Genomic DNA, 22,022 nt, shown 5'->3' on the forward strand with positions numbered 1-22,022 from the left:
TTGGGAATGTAATTGTATCTCATTGTGATTTTAATTTGCATTACTGATGATTTTGAGCATCTTTTCATATACTCATTGATGTATATATTAGAGCTTTATTCTGACTGTTCTGTTGATCTATCTCTCCGTTCTTGTATAAGTTCCATATTATTTTAATTATTAGAATTTTATAATGAATTTTAATACATGGCAGTATAAATACCTCCAATTAAAAAAAAAAGTCCTGGCTATTTTATTTGTCAATAGAAATGTTAGAATAATTTAAGTGGCCTCCCATTCTTAATGTTAAGAAAAGTAGAGATTTTGTTAAACGTGAGAATTATTTTAGGAGGAATCTTCATAATAATCTTTATATCAAGAAACACATTTTGTCTCCATTTATTTGGTCTTTTATATCTCTTGTTAATTTAAAAAATGTGTCTGGCACATTTCTCGATATTTCCATAAATTACATTCTTTTGGCTATTTTCTACTCACATATCATAGTAATTATTACTATTATATTCTACTATTCACTTTCATTTTGGTATTTACAACAGCCCTTTATCATTGTTCAGCTCTGTTAGAGGCTGAACTTTAATTGTCAAGCTCTAACAGCTGATAGGTTATGTAAAAGATTCTTACCTGAGAGGCATATATTCCGTTATTTGGGTTTTATTTGTCCTCAAACTCAGGAAGAATGTCCTGAGAGAACAAAAAGAAAGTAGATGCCTGCTGTTTTGGTATAACAGTGTCAGGGAGGGTGAGAATAATAAACATTACTTTATTTTTGAAATAAAACTGGAAGGCTGAGCTCAGATTCAAATACGATCCTCTGATTCCAAGTCTCTTTCCTCCATACAGTTGGATATGAATGGTAATAGGTATTCAGACAGACTTAATAATTTTGCAGAGAAAAATGAGGATAACTTTTTATGTTTTATATTATAAAAAGCACATGTTCCTATAAAGTTTTATATCTCAACTGAAAGAATTATTTTGTTTTTAATTTTATTTTGAGGTTTTCTCTTAGTTTTATTAGTATGGAGTACATGCTTCTCAGACTGTTGCATGGGACAGGAAACCATGTTAACACATAAGGTAGTCAGTGCAGTTTGAGGAGGGCTTTTTTCTTTTTTCTTTTTTCTTTTTTTTGCCAGAAGTGAAGCGAATTACTATGACCTTGCATAAGACATTTTCTAGGGTGTTTTTATTGAGCATGTTGATATCGTACTGTCTTTCTTAAATGTAGAATTATCTTTTAAAATAAACTCAGAAAAAAATAATAAAAGTGAACCTCTAGTTGTCCTTTAATGCTTCTTGTTATAAACCTCTTTATAAAACCAATAAGCATGACATATTCTTAGAGAGTACTAAAGATTACTACTTCTATGGAAAGTAGTGCAGGATTATATTTACCTTTTAAATATAAAGCATTGTGTTCTAAAGTAAAATAGAAAATTTCTCATTATAACTATATTTTGGGTTTTAAAATATAATTTAGAAAATTTCTCATTATAACTACATTTTGGTTTTTAAAATATAATTTAGTTTTGAATCCTGTGAGGATAAATGCAATGACAAGATAATTATCTGTTCTTTAAAAAAATCTTTTTAGAACACACTTTATATTGCCCCCTACTCTTGAGCGTGTGGGAACCTGTAAATAGGATGAGAGTTGTTCCCTTCATTAGTTTATATTATATAGCAAATGTTGATGGGGATAATCTCTTGTGATTATGCTATGAGTATATAAGACTCCATCATAACAGACTGTAGAGAAACTGAAAGTAAGAGATTTGCTCTCCTTTTAGCCTGGAATAGAGCAAACATCATGTTCTGAACTGCCTCTAAGAGCTGAGAGCAGTGTCCCACCTATAGTTAGCAAGAAGAGGGAACCTCAGTCTTATAGCTGCAAGAGACATTCTATCAACAGCTTGCATGAGCTTGGCAGAGGACCCTGAGCTTTAGATGAGACTATGGCCCAGCTGATGCCTTGATTGCAGCCTTGTGAGACTCTGGAGTAGAGCATCCAGCTAAACTATGAAAACTATGAGATAACAAATTGTTTTGTTTTAAGCTAATAAGTTTATAGAAATTTATTATGCAAAATAGAAAACTAAAGCTGAGCTTGTTTTCATTTGTAAAATGGGGCTCATAGCTCTTTATAGGAAAGTTCTGGGATGAAACGAAATATAGATGAAGAATATCTGGACATCTGCAGGCACTCAGAAACGTTGATATGTCAAGCTGGGCAGACATTGCCTCCTCTACATGGCCAGTGTGGAGGGTGACTTGAGAGAGTGGTTTTCATACCTATGAGGGAGAGATGTCTTCTAGAATTGTCCAGTCTATACTTTTACTGGCACCCCAGGCTGACTCAGGGCACAGTGATAAAGCCACAAACAACTGAATTTCAGTTTGTGTTTTGTTGAACAAATGTTACTGGAATCTACTTAAGGTGAGAGAGGATTATTATATTTGATTGTAGTCCAAACATGGAACCATATCATTTTGGGAATGTTCTTTAAAATCTGGTGAATTTGAAAAAGGAAAATTAATTTCAGGACTTAGAACAATAGCATTCAAAATATAGATAAATTTCAATTTATCTGTATTTGAGTATTTGTATGTATCTGTATTTGTGTGAATTAACAGCTATATTGTTTGAGAAGCCAAAGGTAGCATTTTTTATTTTTTATTTTCAAACTGACAGAAGTCGTGTGTATACAATATAAAGAGCCCTTTTTCCTGGAGTCATTTGAGAATGAGATGCCACCATTAGGCCCCATCACCCCTGAATACTTTAACATGTATTTCCTGTATTGCCACAACAGTCAAAACTGGGAAATTAGCTTTGATACATTACTACCACCTAATCCTCAGACTCATTTAAGTTTTGCTGTTGTCCCCACAGGGCCCTCTACAGCAAAAGGAAGCAGTTTAGAATCACACTTTGCATTTAGTTATGTCTTTTTAGCCTTCCTCTGTCCACAAGAGTCCCTTAGTCTTGGTTTTCACAATCTTGACACTTTTGAACCTTAGAGGCTTGTTTCTTTGCAGAAGCCTATTACTTTGGGCTTCTCTGATGTGAATCTCATCAGTAGGTTCAGCTTACACACTGTTGGCAGGAATATCACAAATGATGTTATATTCTTCTTACTGGCTTATTTCATGTGCTGCCTGATTTCAATTTGCCCTGTTACTGGTGATGTGTAATTTGTTTGGCTAAGGTGATATCTGCCAGACTTCTACACTGTAAATTATTCTTTTCCCCTTTGTAATTAGTGAATATTTTTGTTGAGATCCTTTGAGACAATGTAAATATCCCATTCTTCATTAAGCCTTTCATTTATATCAGTATAACTTATCATTTCCTATTTTCTATAGGTAGTTACTATCTAGTTCTATCATTATTTGGATATCCAAATTATCCCAGATTAGCAGGATCTTAACTCGCTTCTGTGTCTTTTGCACTTTTTTTTTTGACTTGCACCCATAATTCTTTGGCACTTCTTTACTTCCTGGCACAACAAGATGTTTTAAGATCATCTTGTGCTTTCTCTTCCCCTGTCCTAGAATAAGCTATTTCTCCAAAGAGCCCTGTTTCTTCTTAGTGAAGGATGATATTTATAAACCATGATCTGGGTGCTAGTTTGCTCATTGCTCTCAGATGTCCATGCTCTCAGGGTCTCTCAGAGGATAGAGTTAAGGAGTATATTTATTCCAGTATTTATTTAAATCTAGTTTAAAGAATACAAACTGTCATTTAACTAATGCTCAGGCCTTGAAATAGGCTATCTCCGGAACCTCAGGGTCCCTCTGGGTAGTCCTTCCAATCACAGCTCCTTCCCTTTTTACAGAGGTAAGACAGTCCTAATTTCTACCTTGCTTGCCATGGTTTTACCACCTAAGCATGCTTCCCTAAAATACAAGATAGTTTAGTTTTCTCTATTTTTGAACTTTACATAAATGGAGTCTTGCCTTTTATTGTGTGAGTGTAATTTGTTTTATGACTTGCTCATTTAATTTATGATTGAGATTCATTCATTTCCCATGTTGAAGTTCAGGTCCATCATAGCTTTAATGTAAGACATTCAGGCCATATTATTTATTAGAAAGACACAATTAAGAAATAAAAACAAACACCAAAATACTCTGTACTTTTACTTTTCTTCTATTTTGTTACAATTTCTATTTCCTAAATCTCTCACATCCATGTAGTTTTCTTTATCCTCCTTACCATTACCCAGTCCAGACAGCCTCATCCCTAATTTGCATAACTACAGCAGATTCTCACCTGGTTTCCTGGCTTTCATCAGTTTTGCCGCCTCTAATCCATTCTCCACAGAACATTTGAAGTAATTTTTGAAACTAGTGTCTTACTACGATCAGCATTATTTTTCTTAGTTATAGATCTATGAGTTGGTTAGGGTGGCTTTACTTCATAAGGCTTGGTTCTGGGCCTTGGGTTGAGTTCACATCTGCACCATATGTCTCTGCATTCTGCTTGGGCCAGTGGCCAAGCCCAACTGTTGGAGTAGCACATCTACAAGCATACCATTGGCTAAAGCAAGTCCCATGGCCAAGTCCATTATCATTTGGTGGGGAAATATATTCTCTCCCCCTAGTACACTGCCAGGTCACAAGGCTGAGGAGGGGAGGGAGGAATTGAGAAGAATAGTTTACTATAACAATGTTAAGTAGCAGTTCTTTCTGTTCTTATTTAGTCTGCTAATTTCTTGATCTGTTCTCTTATGACTAGTTTAGTTCTCTTATTTGACTATGAATTTCCATAAAGATATGCTAAATCCCAAAGAGAGATCTATGTAAAAATATAAGCAGTTGACTTTGCTGACCTGATATATAAATACTACTCTTGAGGAGTTCTGTGATTTGGAGCAAAACAATTTCAGGTGACTGCCTCACTTTCTGTGTCCAAAGGAGAATATTTCTAAATATATCTCTTGAGAATTCTAAGAACATGTAGAGAATAACCTATTAGTCAAAAAGTAAGATATTGAAATATTCTTTCGTTTCCTTTACTCACTAAGAGGGCACCGATGAGGCTGAACTTTGGCCTTTGTATCTGTCTCTTATCTCTCAGCTGGGTAGTATAATCAGTGCTGTTGACCAGGAAGACAGTTGACCAAAATATCATAATAATAACCTTCCTTTTTTTTGCTTTGCTCTAGGACATAACGATTATATTTGTCCAGCTACAAATCAGTGTACAATAGATAAGAACCGGCGCAAAAGCTGCCAGGCCTGCCGACTTCGGAAGTGCTATGAAGTCGGAATGGTGAAGTGTGGTGAGTATCTACTCCCCCTTTTCTTGTATGTGGGACATGCTAACAGTTAGGGGGATGTGTAGACTGGATAAGAAGACATTTAGGACTTGGCGATTATCTAAAAGTATTTGTATGCTGTCGCATTGAAGGAAGCTTTGACTCAATCCCTGTAACTGCAGAGGACAGAGCTGGGATGAGTGGGAACAAGTTACAGGAGGCAGATTTTGGCCCAATATAGGGAAGAACTACCTATCTACAATTCAAGTGCTCTGACGACAGAATAGACTGCAGCATGAATTAGGGAACTCTAGCCACTGAAGTGCTCAGACAGGGGAAGGATGACCATCTTCCTGAGGCCTTGAAAAGTTTAAGGCTGAAGGTCTGGTGAATATTCACAGTTACAACTGTGACAAGAAAGTAGCATGTCTTGTTGGTTACTTGGGTGGCTTGGATTGACTCAGGCCTATCCCTCCAATAGCTTTGTAGAAGTAGAGAAAAAAACACATAGTCAGAAACATGATAAGACTGTGAAAAGCACATAGAGCATAGATTTTGTTCTACGACAACATGTGTGCATGCATATGCCTGTGAAAATTTATGTGCACATACATACATGAAAAAACAAAGGAAAATGAGCACATTAATATAACAACTGACAGTGATGCCTACACCCTGCTCTCTTCATCTGGCTAACTTTGATTCACTGGTCTGTACACACTTGCTTGTTTCTGTAGACTCATACCAGCTCTGCCGGTACTTTTCTTCTACTAGCCAAAATTTTGCCTGTAGTTAGTTATAATTTCTCTCTTTATAACTATTTGAAAAATTTAAAACAAGTATCTCTCTTTTCTCCCTGACAATCTTAGTAACTGTCTCTTGAACATTCTTTGTTCTTTTCTTTTTCTCTGTGTGGGTGATAGATAAGACCTCTCACCTAGTTCAGAATTACAGCAGAAGTTCTTTTCATTTGGTCATAGTTCTCTGGCTTCCTAGAATCATTGACGCTTTCTGTTTCCCTTGTAAAACATCCCGCCAATGCCCTTGACCTCCTAGTGTGCATTGGTTGCTTTCTAGAACATTTGAACATTTCTGTTCCCAACACTTCAGTTATATCCTCATCAGTAATCAGGCTTCTTCTCAAATCTTTTTCTACTCATTGTAATTGTTAAGTTATATATTCTAATTAAAATTTATGCAAACATATGAAATATGAATAGGAAAACACAGTTGTTTCTGTGAAAGCTTTGAATAAGCTATAAAGGGCTAATAGTTATTGTGTTAGGTATGGATGAGATTGGTGAGGAATTATAAGCCTAGAAAGATTCTTAGTTCAGATTGCTTTATGAGTGCCTAAGTTCTTGTTCTATTTTAAAGAAGCCAAAACCGAAAATCCAGAGACAACGTATCATAGCTGTGGTTTATGCTAGGAAGTAACTTAATTAAATTTAATTGGCGGAGGTGCTTAAGGAGAAAGCCTTGTCCTCTGACAAAAGATTGCAAATAAGTGTTTCATGTTTTAAGTTAAGCAATATTTTAAGGTGAATATGTATTTTAGAAAATTTTTAGTTAGATTTAGGAGAACACTTTTATTATCCTGGGATCTGTTGGGTATCTGTAGCCTGGTGATTCAGGACCAGGGCAGCTGCACATGTACACTCCGCCTGTAGGGGGCAGTATATGTGTTGGGAAGAGCATGAGAACTGGACTCCCATAGACTGAATATCATTTTTTGTCCCATTACTGCTTGCTATATGAGTATGCTCAAATGACTCGAACTTCTAGCCTTCAGTTTTCTCTGAAACAGAGATATCTGTTTCATTGAGTTTAGTAAGGAATACATATGATAACACATATAAAGACCTAGCACAGTGTCTGGCACTAAATTATAGTTTTTCTTCCTTTCTGTCTCCCTCAATGGCAATTTCATATAAGTTGTGAGTTTGATATAATATGGTCTCATGAGGCAAAGTACAGAAATGTACATAGTTAAAAACTCTTTCATGGAAAAGGGGAATGAAAAGAAAGGGTCATTGAACTTGGCCAAAAAAATCACCAGGTAGGGCTAAGAAAAAATATTTTGTTATCTTTGGAGATTACAGAAGAAACAAGATGGGTTAATGTGCAAACAGTTGGATATTTAGCTTTCACTGACCATGGAGAAAATACCAGTAGGAGTGAACTTTCTTAGCTAAGCCTTAGTAAATTATTATCATTTACTATTGTTGTGGACATCATTATCGTCATTATCATTTTGCTGGGACACTTTCTAATATGGAGCACTCCTATTTAGTAGAGTTTCTCATTAAGCTCACTCAGAGGCACACTGAGTGACTGCGCCTAGATTGCAGTGTCACAGTCATGACACTAGAAATGTCCTTGGTAGAAAAATGTGAATTCTTTGTCAAGGGCTTCATTTTATTGATCCTGGGATCCCCAGCACTCAGTACAGAGCCTGATACATAGTGCTTTGTCAGTGAAAACTGGTCAAATAAATTTGAATGTATAGATTCAGAACCTTTCACTTTGTATGTAAACCTATTTTGTAAACTCTTTATCCTCGTATACTCTACAAAAGAGAAATGTGTGATCAGAAAGTTACTTTCTTAAACCATATATTTTGTTCCATTTTACTATGGGGGTATAATTGATCTTAACTATAGCACTCTGATTACTAATAAGATGAACTATGTTTTAGGCTTCTAATTCTTTTAGTAATAAATTTGATTCAAATATTTCTGGATGGATAGAGCCTTTTCTTCTACTGCAACTAGCCAAGGTTAAGGGGAAATTCAGATAAGTTTTCTTGGGGGCAAATAATTTAAATTATTCTCATACTTTCTAATATATATATATATATATTTAATTAATTAATTTTTTTATGGTGATGTGGGTTAACAAAATCCAGTAAATTTCAGGTGTACAATTTAACAGTAAGGCATAGATATATATTGCATTGTATATTCACCTCCCATAGTTAGATTTCTTTCTGTCACTACATATTTGACCCCTTTTACCCCATCTACTTCCCTCCTCCCCCCACCCCATCTTCTGGTAACCACTAGTCTATTGTCCATGTCCATGAGTCTCTGTTTGTCCTGTTAGTTTGTTGCTTTTAGATTTATATCCCACATATAAGTGATATCATGTGGTTTTCAACTTTTTCTGTCTGGTTTATTTCACTTTGCATGATTATCTCGAGGTCCATTCATGTTGTCGCAAATGGCAGTATTTCATCTCTTCTTATGGCTGAGTAATATTCCATTGTATATATGTACTACAGCTTCTTTAGCCAATCATCTATCGTAAGACACTTCAGTTGCTTCCATGTCCCAGCCACTGTGAATAATGCTGCCATGAACATCAATGTGCAAATATCTTTTCAGATATGGGTTTTCAAGTCTTTGGGGTAAATACTCAGTAGAGGGATTGCTGGATCATATGGTAGATCAGTTCTTAGTTTTTTGAGGAACCTCCATACTGTTTTCCATAGGCTGTACCAATTTACAGTCATACCAGCAGTGTGTGAGGGTTCCTTTTTCTCTACATCCTCTCCAACATTGTCCTGTTGATAACAGCTATTTTAACAGGTGTGAGATGGTATCTCATTGTGATTTTGATTTGCATTTCCCTGATAGCTAGTGATGATGAACATCTTTTCATATGTTTGTTGGCCATTTGTATGTCTTCTTGGAAGAAGTGTCTGTTCAGGTCCTCTGCCCATTTTTTGGTTGGATCCTTTGGTTTTTTTTTTGTTGTTGTTATTGAGTTATATGAGTTCTTTATAAATTTGCTGGATCATATGGTAGATGGAGGCATTGCTTGCAAATCTCCATACTGTTTTCCATAGGCTGTCTCTTTACCTTGTTGATGGTTTCTTTTGCTGCGCAGATGCTTTTTAGTTTGATGTAGTCCCATTCATTTATTTTTGCTTTTACACCTCTTGTCCTTGAGGTCAAATTTGTAAAATTCTCTTTAAGTCCAAGGTCCATGAGTTTAGTTCCTATGTTTTCTTCTATGCAGTTTACTGTTTCAGGTCTTATATTTGGGTCCTTAATCCATTTTGAGTTAATTTTGGTGTGTGATGATAGACAACAGTCTAGTTTCATTCTTTTGCAGATGGCTTTCCAGTTTTCCCAGCACCATTTATTGAAGAAGCTTTCTCTTCTTCAATAAATTATTTGCCCGTATAAACATGGGTTTACTTCTGGACTCTCGATTCTGTTCCTCTTGTCCGTGTGTCTGTTTTTCTGCCAACACCATGCCATTTTGATTATTGTAGCTTTGTAGTATAATTTGAAGTCGGGCAGAGTGATGCCTCCAGCCTCATTCATTTTTCTCAGGATGGCTTTGTCAATTCGGGGTCTTTTGTGTTTCCACACAAATCTGATTTTTTTTTTTTGTTCTATTTCTTTAAGAAATGCCAATGAGATTTTTATGGGGATTGCATTAAATCTGTATAATGCTTTGGGTAATAAGGTCATTTATTCTTCTAATGCAAGAACATAGAATATCTTTCCATTTCTTTGTATCTTCTTCAATTTCTTATAATAAGCTTATATATATATTTTAATGCGGACAATTGAATTTAATGAACAAATATAATGGTGAAAATATAGAAACTAGGCATTTTGCAGATTCTAAATTTTAGATTATTTTTGGGAGAAAATTCATAAAGTTGTACCCATGCTAATGACATCCTGACTTATAACATGTCTTCTTAATTTTCATTTTACATGGGTCTTCAATGGATCTTTAGAAATATTTTTGTGTTAAAATTTATAGGGATTTGGAAGTTATATTTTTATTGTCAATTTCTATTTATATTGTGTTATGGTTAGAGAATATGCTCTACATAATATCATTTTTAGTTAAAATTTTATTTATGACCTAGTACAATTTTTGCAAATGTCCATGAGTTTTTACAGATTAACCTTGTTCGTTGTGCTGTTTAAATGTTCTATATTCTAACTTTTCTCTTAACTTTTTGCTCTATCAGCTGTTGAGAGAGATGTTAAAATATCCCATTATAAGACTAGTATATTTATCAATTCATCTTTTTCTTTCAATCACTTTTTGGCGTTATAGTTGTACATTGGGTTTTGTTGTTGCTTTTGTTGTTTTGATGTATATTCAGTTTTTCTGTTAGATGTATTTGTTATAACCAGTCTATGTCTAGGTTACAAAATAGATATGATCTTGGAGCTGCTCCTAACTGGTGAATTTAGTCTATTTATGTTTTTGTGATCACTAATATTTGGGTTCATTTCTGTTATTTTGTGCTTTTAAAAAATTCATTATGCATTATTTACTTTTCCTTTTTGGTGTTTACCACAATTCTTGTTTTCTTTTTCCTCTTCTTCTAGTTTAGAAGTCATACTTTCTGTTTCAATTCTTTTAGTAATGACATATATTTTTAACATATATTCTTGATTAATTTGAGAATTCAGGCCACTGTCTCTAATAGAAATCTCCCATCCCAAATAAAGAATCTTAGAAAGTTCTAACCAAAATCATTACTCTCTCGTCTTACAATCGATTGTCTGGTATTTTGATTCTACTTTGTTTCTCTACCTCAAAATATTGGTTACTATTATTTTATTCATTGCTTTTTAGATTCAATCTCATACTTTCAATTTATTTTCTTACCATTGTTTTTTGAATCTCATTGCTTCCTTCTGGTCCATTTTCTCCATCCCAAATAACACAGTATAGTAGATAATTCAAAGGGGCTATGAATGATATATCTTATCAATCTTCGTCTAACTGAAAATGTCTTTAATTTATCCTCATTCTTTAATAATAGTTTAGCTGAGAATATAATTCTAAATATCTCCTTTCCCCCACCATCTTAAAGCTATTATCTCATTACATTTTATTCCATAAACCTATAGTAACTGAAGTATTTTGATACCAGCATAAGAATAGAAATAGATCTATAAAACAGAGTAGAGAGTCCAGAAGGAGACCCTTTTATATACAATTATTTATTAAATGTCAAGGCATTTTGTAAAAATCAATGGGAAAAGCTTATTCAATAAATAATATTGGAGAAATTGTACATCCATCTGGAAAAACATAACATGAAATAATAATATGACATGATACATACATGAAATTCTAAATAGATTTGAATTACAAAGTGCTTTAAGATATGGAAAAATATTTATATAATTTTGATGTGAAACAAAAAGATTTGACTATGTACTATAGTTTTTTTATGACAGAAGACACCACGAGCAAAGTTAAAAGATATATAACAAGGCAAATATTGCATATAACAAAAGTTGTCTCTTGTTACTATATGAAGAGGCTTTTTAGGTTATTAGGGGAAATAAAGGCAAAAGAAATAGGCAGTTCACAAGTAAAAGAAATACAAAAGGCAAATATATTAGTTAACCATGATAGTAATTAAAAAAATACAACATGAAATGAGATTGGTTAGTCACCTGTCAGATTAGCCAAGATTAAAAATTATCTTTAATGCCCAATTGTATTATGAGAAAATAGGTAGCCCTTAGAGTATTATTTAGATTATAAATTTAAAAATACTTTTGAAGGGCAACTTATCAATATGTATCTCAATTTTAAATGTTTATATGCCTTTGTTCAGCATTTCTTGATTTCTTTGAATTTATTATAAGAAAGTAATAATTGGATACATGTACAAAGATACATTTTCATTGCAATATTTTTATTAGCAAAGAAATTAGAACCAGCCTAGATTTCCATCAACTGAGGACACTTTAAGTGATGCTATACTCATAAAACAGAATGCTATATAGATTTTTAAATTGTAAAATGCATTTTTTAATAAAAAGAGAAAAAAGCAGGTTATGAAATAATATATACAATATCCTAATTTTGTATATAAAATGTGGAAAGGTAAAAGAAAAAAATTTTAAACTAAAAGAATTTATGCCAAATTTGTGCTCTTTTACATTTTCCAGTTTTTTTCAATTAATTTATTATTTGAAATATTTATGTATGTAAGAAGGGTGTACGTATACACACACATGCATGTAAACATTTTAAGAATGTATTATGAAAGTGTGTTTCTTGATAACTGTTTGGAAATACCAATGTTCAGTTTCTAACTTTTTCCCATCTGTCTGAAGAAAATTCCTAATTTCATTGTTTGGAAACAGATATGTCAACACCCTTTTAAAGATAAGTGGATTTAGTATTCATAGATGACCTTGAAATGGAGACCTCGAGGTCATTTGGACTATTGTCCTTTAAAAGTCATATTACTGATTTTGCTAATACAGTCACAAAAGTAATAATCTTTGGTACATGCCCCACAGGCTCCAGAAACTAAGTCAGTCTTCTGTTCTAAGACACATTCTGAGAATAGACTACGGTTTTACAATGACATCACTGTGATTTTTACCCTGGCGACTCAGGGAACTTGAATGCTGGGTCGGCAAAGGGACAGGAAAGCACCGTGTTATCATCTGCTCTCCATCTTAGGCTCCAGGAGGGAAAGGTGTGGGTACCGCATAGTAAGAAGGCAGAGGAATTCTGACGAGCAGCTGCACTGCCTGAGCAAAGCCAAGAAAAACGGTGGGCATGTGAGCCGAGTGAAGGAGCTTCTGCTGAGCGCCCTGGGCCCTGAGCAGCTGGTGCTCACGCTCCTGGAGGCGGAGCCGCCCAACGTGCTGGTGAGCCGCCCCAGCGCACCCTTCACCGAGTCCTCCATGATGATGTCCCTGACCAAGCTGGCCGACAAGGAACTGGTGCACATGATCGGCTGGGCCAAGAAAATTCCCGGTAGGGCTTTCTGGGTCTCAGCTTTCCATTTATTTGTAGAAAGGCCTGCCCCTAACTTTTACAGTACAAGACTACAAGATGGAGGTCCGCAAAAGATGGTCTCTGTATTTAAGAGTTTGACAGCTTGATTTATAACCTTTAAATGAAATGTGTTCCCTCTTCCCATCTCCACATATATACCTTTAACACGTCCTGGATGGCCAGGTTCCAATTTGGAATTCTTCTCTGAGTTCTGTACAGCACAGGGGGAATCGTACATGTCAGGGCCCTTTCCATGCCAAACTCTTCTTTTCCCATCCCCAGATCCATCCCACACAGCCTTGTGCAAAACCCATCCTGCATGTTCATATCTCCTACAGACACTAGCATTAGTCACCTCTCATGCCTAGTCTGTGAAGGTGGACAGGGAAGAGTCCAACTAGACTCTGGAAGTGGGCTTGGGCCATTTGGGCAGGAAACTCAAGGGTTCTAAGACCTGAAACATGGTCTAAAAGGAAGGGGCCAGGGGTCCACACTGACCAGTCTACTGGCTGTGGACTCCTCACCCTGAGAGGAGTGGTACAGGCAAGTTAAGGTGGGGTGGGATTCATTATGACCAGTATGACAGTGAAAGGTTTGTTAGATGCTAAATAGGAATTTGTAAACTATTGTCCTAATAGAAAAAGACTCACATGAATGACTATATATGGACAAATAGAATAAATCAGCAGCTGAAGTTAACATGAATCATCAATAAACCTGAAATACCATTAAGTTAAAAATAGGTTTGATGATTCATGTTGCCATTTGGAACCTGCATTTTCAGTACTGTAATGTGATCATCTCCCCAGGTCAGTATTGCATTGTGCTGAATTGATATTTCTGTGAAAGAGTGAATCTAGGATTCAAACATAGAATGGCAGCAACCCATCATCCTCCTGAAAGGGCTTCTTCATGCATGTCTTTACAGTCGTCTAAGAAATGAGGTCTCTCTCCAAGTTCTAAGCTACTAGGGACAATTCCTCTGGCCTGGGTGGTGGGGGCAGGAACTCCTTCAGGCAAATTGTAAGGATTGGAGGGGGTAAGAAGTTGGGGATAAAGAGCTGTGGGACCCAGACCTAGGCTAGTGGTATGTCTCAGGGTTATTTGTTGGCTTCTGAGCTGTCTGAAGATTTTCTGGTTTCCAGTTCTGTTTTGATAGTCTGACACTTTCACCTTTGCCAGAATTATTTTCTCTGCTCTTTCTCAGAGGAGACAATACCGATGCACTTCCCTCTGGCCTTTGCTCTACACATATTCCAAATACTGTATTTCAGGACCCCACATGGAGAGCCGTGGTGAAAATAATTATTGCTGAGAGCTGTGCAGCTTTGTGTCCTAACAAAACTGAACTGCAAAGCTGCATGAGGCCCTCTTCAAGCCTGGTGTTTTGAAAAGTTTCCAGAAAACTTAGGTGTAGTCTGGAGGTGCGATTCCCCACCCCTGCTCAGCTGATATAGTCACTGTCCAAACCAAAAAATGTTAAAATATCACCTAGGCTTGATCTTGTCGAATATCTACAAGTATAAGAAGCTCGGCCTCCCTTGGTAGGCTTATTGTTTATAACTGCGGGTGAGATTGGAATGCAAACACATATTAGAAACAGAATTGAGCATAGAATGTGGCTTTGGAAAGGATTTATGCATCTTTCCATTCATTACTCTATTAACTTCTCCCATGTGCAGATCTGCATTGTCATTGTTCAAAGATTTGAACCAGGAGTGCTCTCTGTGCCATAGTTTCCTCATCCGTAAAGTGAGGATGATGAGAGAACTTACCTGGAGGAAATTCTCAGAGGCAGTCATTGTAACCTCTATTATTTTCTGTAAGAAAACCAAGACTTAAAAAGAGATTAAGGAACTAGGAAGAGGCGGAGCTGGGATTCTAACTGGAGTGCATTACACTCCAAGGCTGTGCATTTGATAACTGTGTTTATAGTACACAGCCTCATCCTTTTATCATGACTTGTGGAGAAGGCACTAGAGATCTCTCCTTTGCTTTTGAAGCACTCACCTCCCTAGAGATTACCTGTTTTCTTTCCAGTTCTTTGACCAGTGCATGCTATTAGGCTATCAGGACCCGCTTCAGTTGTTAAAATTACTCTTCATGATAGAATAGCCTAGAAATAGCACTCCTCCTCAGAGAAGAGTGAGTCTAACACTGGATGGGAAATTTTAAGCAATTGGAGAAATTCTTTCAGTTGAAGCCTTGACTTTCTGCAGAGGCTGGCCCTGCTCTGTCTGCAGCCTCCCACTCCCTCCTGGCCCCAGTCATGGACTGGGCCAGACAGGCAGTCTCTCTGGCTGGCAGCCCAGCATTATCTTTCTCAGCAGTAGAAAGCAGTTATTACGCTATAACTAACAAAGATTGGTTCCTGCTTTCTGTTCTTCACTAGCATCTGTCTGGGAAGCTGTATAAGTCCAGGTAACAGTCCTTTATAAATTCTAAGTGATGTATATGTGTCTCTAGAAGGGGTCTCAGACTGGAAATTGCGAATTGCACACCTTAAGTTCAAAATTTTCTTCCTTAGGTCAGTATTTAACCACATCTTTAAAATATCGATTGTTTCCTTGTTTGTGTTTTCACAGCTTTTGAAAACTTGCTCTTCTGTTTCTACAGAAACAGGGAGTGGAGGAGGAGGGTGGGTGTGTCTCATAGCCTCTCGCTTTCCCCAGGCTTTGTGGAGCTCGGCCTGTATGACCAAGTGCGGCTGTTGGAGAGCTGCTGGATGGAGGTGCTGATGGTGGGGCTGATGTGGCGCTCCATTGACCACCCTGGCAAGCTCATCTTTGCTCCAGACCTTGTTCTGGACAGGTGAGAAAAATGCAGTGTTTCTTCTCTAGCCGGTTTGAGTGAGGCGTCAAGTGAGTAGGAACAAAGTCCTGGATGCTGCAATTAAAATCTTATACACCTGAAAGGGCTATTAAGAGCTCCTTTGTTGGGTCAAACACCTGAGAAGGAGAGCATGGGTACAAGGTGTCAGTGTCCTGTGACTCATTCTTACCTGGAGTGCAGCAGCCATAACAGTTGCCTATGTCCTGCAGGGTATGTGGCCACCAATTGTATAGGCCAACCCAGATTTTTCTATATTAAAAATTCCATTTTCAGGTTATAATTTTAAGTGGTCCTACTGTTCTTTCCACTTGTCAGGACCAACCATATTGCCAGCTATCTGGACAGGTGATAAAGTTCTTACAGATCTGCCCGGTTTATATTAATGTGCTGTAACTCACTCTAATTGCATATAGCATTTTTGACAATAGCAGTGGAAAGAATGGTCATTAAAACCAGACGAAAGTTCATGGAAATTGGGGACCGATAGTGCTAATGCCTTAACTTGGTTGCATTTAGTTTTCTTTTAAAGATGGCACAGAAAAAGAGCCAGTTTTTAATTAATTTAGGCCAACTGTTTATGGAGGGAAAGCTGAATTATACAACACTCAAGTTTTTTAGAAGGAAAAGTAAGACACTTTGGTGGTGTGAATTTGAACAGATTGAAAATCTCCATAGAAATGGATTTCCATATTTCTTATTGTGAAAAGTTCTTGTGTCAAATGTTCAGTCACATTTGACTCTGTGCACAGAGCAGAAGGATACATAGTGCCATGAATGGAAAGGATCTGCCCCAATTCTTGGTATTACCTCTTTAGATCATCAGAAGATCCCTATACACACATTACACAAATGAAAAGTGACCCCAAGGTATTAGCATTCTTTTCGCCAGTTGTCATGGATGTGGCAACACTGGCAAAGAGTACCATTCTAAGTAACAGAGGTGTTTTTGTGGGAAGAGCTGGAGCATGGGTTGTGGCCTGAGCAGGAGCAAGCACAGGTGGTAAATTATAGAGGGAGGTTCTGGAAGTCTAGGACAGGTAAGACCCTCCAGTAACAATTAAAATAGCTAACTCGTTGGCTTGTATGTGCCAGGCACCATCTTCAGCACTTGATGTGTGTTCAGTCGTTTTATCTCCACCACAGCCCTTACTGGGTAAGCACCATGATTACCCTTATCCTTCAGATACAGGAATGGGAGGTCAGGTAACTTGGCTGCAGTTACAGGGTAGTAAGAGGTGGGGCTGACTGTTAAGTCCACGCTCTTAACTACAACAGTGCATGCCTCTCAGTGGGGTAGAGAACTGGAAGGGGAAAGAGGAGGAGGCTGAAAGGCAAACTAAGTTTTACTTTTTTCTTCGTCTTAGAAATAACGACTTTATTTTATTCTTTACTCACTTCATAAACCTACTCCTGCTGTCATCTCATGGTACCATGTCGCACGGCAGGCTGAAAGGCTGAGCACCCAGTTAAGCCATAGCACTTGTTCATTTACTTACTCATTATGTGCCACTTGGTGTTTAAAGTCTCAGTCTCTCTCTCTCTCTCTCTCTCACACACACACACACACACACACACACACACACTCTCTCTTTCTCTCTCTCTCTCTCTCTCTCTCTCTCTCACTCTCTCTCTCACTCTCTCACTTACACTCAATTCTCCTAGAAGTTTGTGCTAGGAAGAAGTACCATCCCTTGATGAACCAATAAATCTGCAGATATTGGGATTAAGTTATTTTATTTTTGTCTTGATTTCTAATTGATGCCCCATTTAGTGTTTAAGTGACTGTTTCATTCCTGGTTTTTAGTACAATTAACTTTCCTCTTTGTATGGTTTCTTTAACTCCTGTAAGTATGTGTATAAGTTTTTATAAATTGACACAAATCCCAGATAAATTTTAGGCCTACCTTTCGGTTAAGTACTAGAAGGGGGGAGAAAAGTCTTCTTATAAATTATTTTTAATAGACTTACATTACTCTTTAAAAATATTTGAAAGTATTATGTTTTATAACAAATCTAGTATGTTTGCTTACTGCAGAAGGGAAGTCCTTGAGAATTGTAAATGCAGACATTGAGCAGGCATTTATTTTGGATTGCCTACTGGTGGTTATTTTTTTCTTGCAATTCCTATTGTTTTTAACACATTAATTCTTTAAAGTCTAGAATTTATATCTAAGATTTTTCATGCATTATATGCAGATAAGTATATTTTTATGTAGTGGGTATATTTTCAGAGGAGTTATTTATTCAAAAGTGTTCGAAATGTTACTTATTCAAAAAGTCAGGGATCATGCACCAAAAAGAAATTCTATTATGAATCTTTTTTGCAATGTGAATAAATAATTTTGACAGTACTTGAAAATAACTGTCTTTTGGTGGGTTGTCCTATCAGAGTTTCATCAAGTGGTGGTATGATCATATAAGCAGTGAATACAACTAAATTAGCCGATTTGTAGAGAATGAGACTATAATTTCTGTTTCCCTTTATTCTTGTTGAGGCTTCTGCAGAGAGAAAACTTGAACCTTCTGAGGATGAGAGGAAAATCCGGTTATCTCACCTTATTTCTAACAAGGTAGTTCTCCTTTTAGTAACCACTAGAATCACAAATTCAGGTGAAGACCTACCACAGAATCTGAGCTTCTGCTTGCTCAAAAAAAAAAAACAACCCATATATGCCAAGACATTTGGTATCCTTAGCATCAACAAGAAACTGTCCCATGTTAAATGTTATTAAAAAGTCAGAGGAAGTTTAAGTCTGGGCTTGGACCCCATTATAGATGTTTGTGGAGTTCCATGGAATCAGACACATAATCGTGAATGTATGAGTTTGCCTTTGTGTCAGTTATTTGTATCTTGAATGTTCTTTAAGATACCGAGAATTTTCTCTTCTAAATTTTCAGTTCACTTTTGTACTCAGATAATTTTCACCTGAGTTCAATATTTAAGTCCTGTCCACGTGCCAACCTTTGAGCTCCCTAACCCCACTGCCACCCACACAGACGTAAACTGTGGTCTGTAGCCACTTGTGTGCTGCCAGTGGATATATATGTAGGTAAAAAATAGTGCACCTCAGAATGAGGCTCACTCATTCAACATTTTGTCCCTGGTATTAAACAGAATATTCTTCTTTCATTAAGGAGTGGTTATCAAATAATAAGATAGTCCACACGGAAACACTAATTTTATTTTTATTTAAAACTAGTTTATGGACAAATGGTATGCAAAAGTAAATTTCTGTGAGTAGTTTGGTTTGACTGATATACTGTTTCAGTATTTTAACATTCAGCTCATACCCTCTATCTTGAATTCAGATCTTTTAATCCTAATTTCTTACGCATAATTCAGCATCAATCCACAGTTACAAAATAAATGAAATAGAGCTCGTTAATTTGTTATTTTAAAGTCCTTCATTCTGTTCTGTATAAGTTAATGTAGAAGTTTATCAGGGTGTCATTTGTGAGGTATTGTACCTTATTGCCTCAAATTTCGCATTTATTTTTTAGAAATGTACTTGGTTTTTATAGCCCATGAAGTGAATAAAGATATGCTAACCTTGCAGCTTCTTGAATGAAATGATTGGTTCTCACATCTGCTAGAGAAGACAGTCAGACCTGGTTCTTTAGAGCTGGTTAGAAATTTACTTTTTCCATGAGATACACATATTCTGATTACTGTAAGTTACACCATTTGTTGGGGCTTAAGATACCCTAGAATGTAAACTCTCCCTCCATTTTTGCAATATGAATTTGCATTAAAAATGGCATATATTTTAATGATTAAATGTCTAGGGACGTGTTCTTCAGCACAGGCAGCAGCTTCTGCAAAACAGGATTGATTTCAGATGAGTTCCATATGATACTACTCGGGGTGGGTTTGTGTGTGTGTGTGTGTGTGTGCATGCGTGCACACATGCATGCACGCACATGTGCTTTGTGTGCATAACCCAACCCTGAGTCTCACAGAAGAGTAAAGAATCAGCTATTAAATCATCAATACAGACTTGTTGGATTTTTTGTTTTTGCCCCAAGAGATATTCTAAAACCAGCTATTCTCAGTGTCAGATGTCCTCAAACCCAGCAATTATAATTTCCAATAATTATATGTCCCTGGGCAGAGTGATTTGATGATGTGCCATGAAGAGCATTCAGTGAACGAGTACTTTTTGTGCCTCTGCTATGTGTATGGCATGCATCGTCCTTCCTGGACATTTGTTGCATGCTGCCTGGGGAAGCCTAGAGTGAGGGAAGTGGGTGAATGGGGCATGAGGAGGGTTGGGGGTTTCCTACAGATTTTGGCACCCTTTGCAAGGACCCTGATTTTCCAAGGTGGCCTGATTCCCCATGAGTAACTTCCAGGGGACACTAATATTTTATCATTTAATATGTGCACTTTCAGAAAGCCTCAACTGGTTGCAGAAGTTACCATGCTTTTTTGCCAGAGTGAGCAGTTTGCATGCTTGTAGCTTTGTGTGGGTGGGTCTGCAAGAGTGTGAATGCTGTGGAATGCAGGATCCTGGTGAGGGGCTGTCCTAACATAGCACCAAATAGGAAAGGCTTCACTAGGTTTGGGGATACCCACTGAGGTCAGTTTATTTGAATTGTACAGAGGCCCTTCCCCAATCACCACTGTCACTGGAAGTGTCACTTGGGGTAAGGAAGGAGGGGAGCAGCCAGTTCTTTGAAGATCTCAGGTTCTCTTCGGGGGCTGCTATGGAGACTAAAAACAAAACTCTTAGAAACCCACTGCTGCCACAGTTGCCCTTCGCTGTGCGCTGCAGGCTCTTAGAAGCAGAGGAAAGTTGTATAGCAAAGTCATCTTACTGCTTTTCAAGGACTTCCATCCAGTTACTCTGTGACTCATGATAATAGTTTTTGGGAGCACTGAGGCAGAAAAATGTGTGTCTGGCTGGAGTGAATTGAAGCTGGTGTTTTCTAGATACAGGTAAAGTAATTAGCTTCAAAAGTATTCATTTATTTAAGGAGTACTAAACGATTTTATTATATGGTTCCAAGTTTGTCTAAAACTTTTGCTTAAAAGTAATCTTTAGCAAGTCAAAAATGCCCATTTCTCCATTTCTATCTTTCTTTCCAAATTCTAATCCATCTTCTATAATTGTGATTTCTTTGTACGTCATGTTAGTTTTTGTTCAAATTACATTTCACATTTCTTAGTTGCCCCGCTAGTTTCTAAATGACCACCAGGAAGTGAGAGTTAAGCCCTAGGTGTGAAGGATTATTTCTTTTGGGTATATTTGCTTCTATAATGATCAGTCTACCTCATTAACACTTCAGAGTCTTTTGATAGAAATGTGGAATGTCTCATTTTAGTAATATGTGTCATATCTTGAGCTGGTTAGCTGAAATGGTTTAAGATGATCAACAAAAATGTTATTCCTCTAAGATAACATTTAGTGAACAGGTAGAAAGGAAATGTTTTTCCAATGCATATTTGCCTAAATGGTATTTCTTCAAATATTTAGGGATTTATAGGAAATGCCCTGTACTCTTTATATAAAGATGAATCTTCATATAAAGCATGGTGTTTTCTCATTACCACCTTGTTATGGTTAAAACATGAACAAGATAAAATTTAAGATTAAAAATTCTTGCCTTTGATGATTACCTGAAGCTATATGTTTCTTAAATTTCCAAATGAACTTTTGTAGGGATGAAGGGAAATGCGTGGAAGGAATTCTGGAAATCTTCGACATGCTCCTGGCAACGACTTCAAGGTTTCGTGAGTTAAAACTCCAACACAAAGAGTATCTCTGTGTCAAGGCCATGATCCTCCTGAACTCCAGTAAGTAACCACACAGCTGGGCCATGTTTTATGGGGGAGAGATACTGTTTCTAGAATTGGCGTGTCATCAAGAAGTGTTGAACTTATTTAAAAAGGAGAAAGTAGCTTTCTTTCCAACTTTTCTATTTCATTTTATAGGGATTTAAACTGTAGTTAACTTTTGGTAGCTTTAATATAAGTTGTTCATTGAGTGAATTACCGGTAGTAATTTAAAACGTAGCTCAAACCACTTTGCTGGAAAAGATAAAAATGAACTTTGAAGTGTTTACTTCTCAGACTTTTCAGTATTTATACAGGCATTTTACATGGTTCATATGCATTTATATTTACAT

At 36.7% G+C, this 22,022-nt stretch overlaps 1 protein-coding gene across 2 annotated transcripts in view; it reads left to right on the top strand.

The window, feature by feature from the left end:
- Positions 1 to 22,022, top strand: part of ESR2 (estrogen receptor 2) — a 51,513-nt gene that overhangs the window by 8,346 nt on the left and 21,145 nt on the right. The window contains exons 4-8 of one of the 2 annotated variants that reach the window (XM_023527097.1): positions 5,175 to 5,291; positions 12,741 to 13,040; positions 15,734 to 15,872; positions 18,389 to 18,463; positions 21,557 to 21,690. In XM_023527097.1, the coding sequence (XP_023382865.1) occupies positions 5,175 to 5,291; positions 12,741 to 13,040; positions 15,734 to 15,872; positions 18,389 to 18,463; positions 21,557 to 21,690 (765 nt within the window). The remainder of the gene's footprint in view (positions 1 to 5,174; positions 5,292 to 12,740; positions 13,041 to 15,733; positions 15,873 to 18,388; positions 18,464 to 21,556; positions 21,691 to 22,022) is intronic. The other variant, XM_011384558.2, reaches the window with a different exon arrangement.

The sequence above is a fragment of the Pteropus vampyrus genome, unplaced genomic scaffold (assembly GCF_000151845.1).
Source record: "Pteropus vampyrus isolate Shadow unplaced genomic scaffold, Pvam_2.0 Scaffold15, whole genome shotgun sequence".
NCBI classification, from domain to species: Eukaryota; Metazoa; Chordata; class Mammalia; order Chiroptera; family Pteropodidae; genus Pteropus; species Pteropus vampyrus.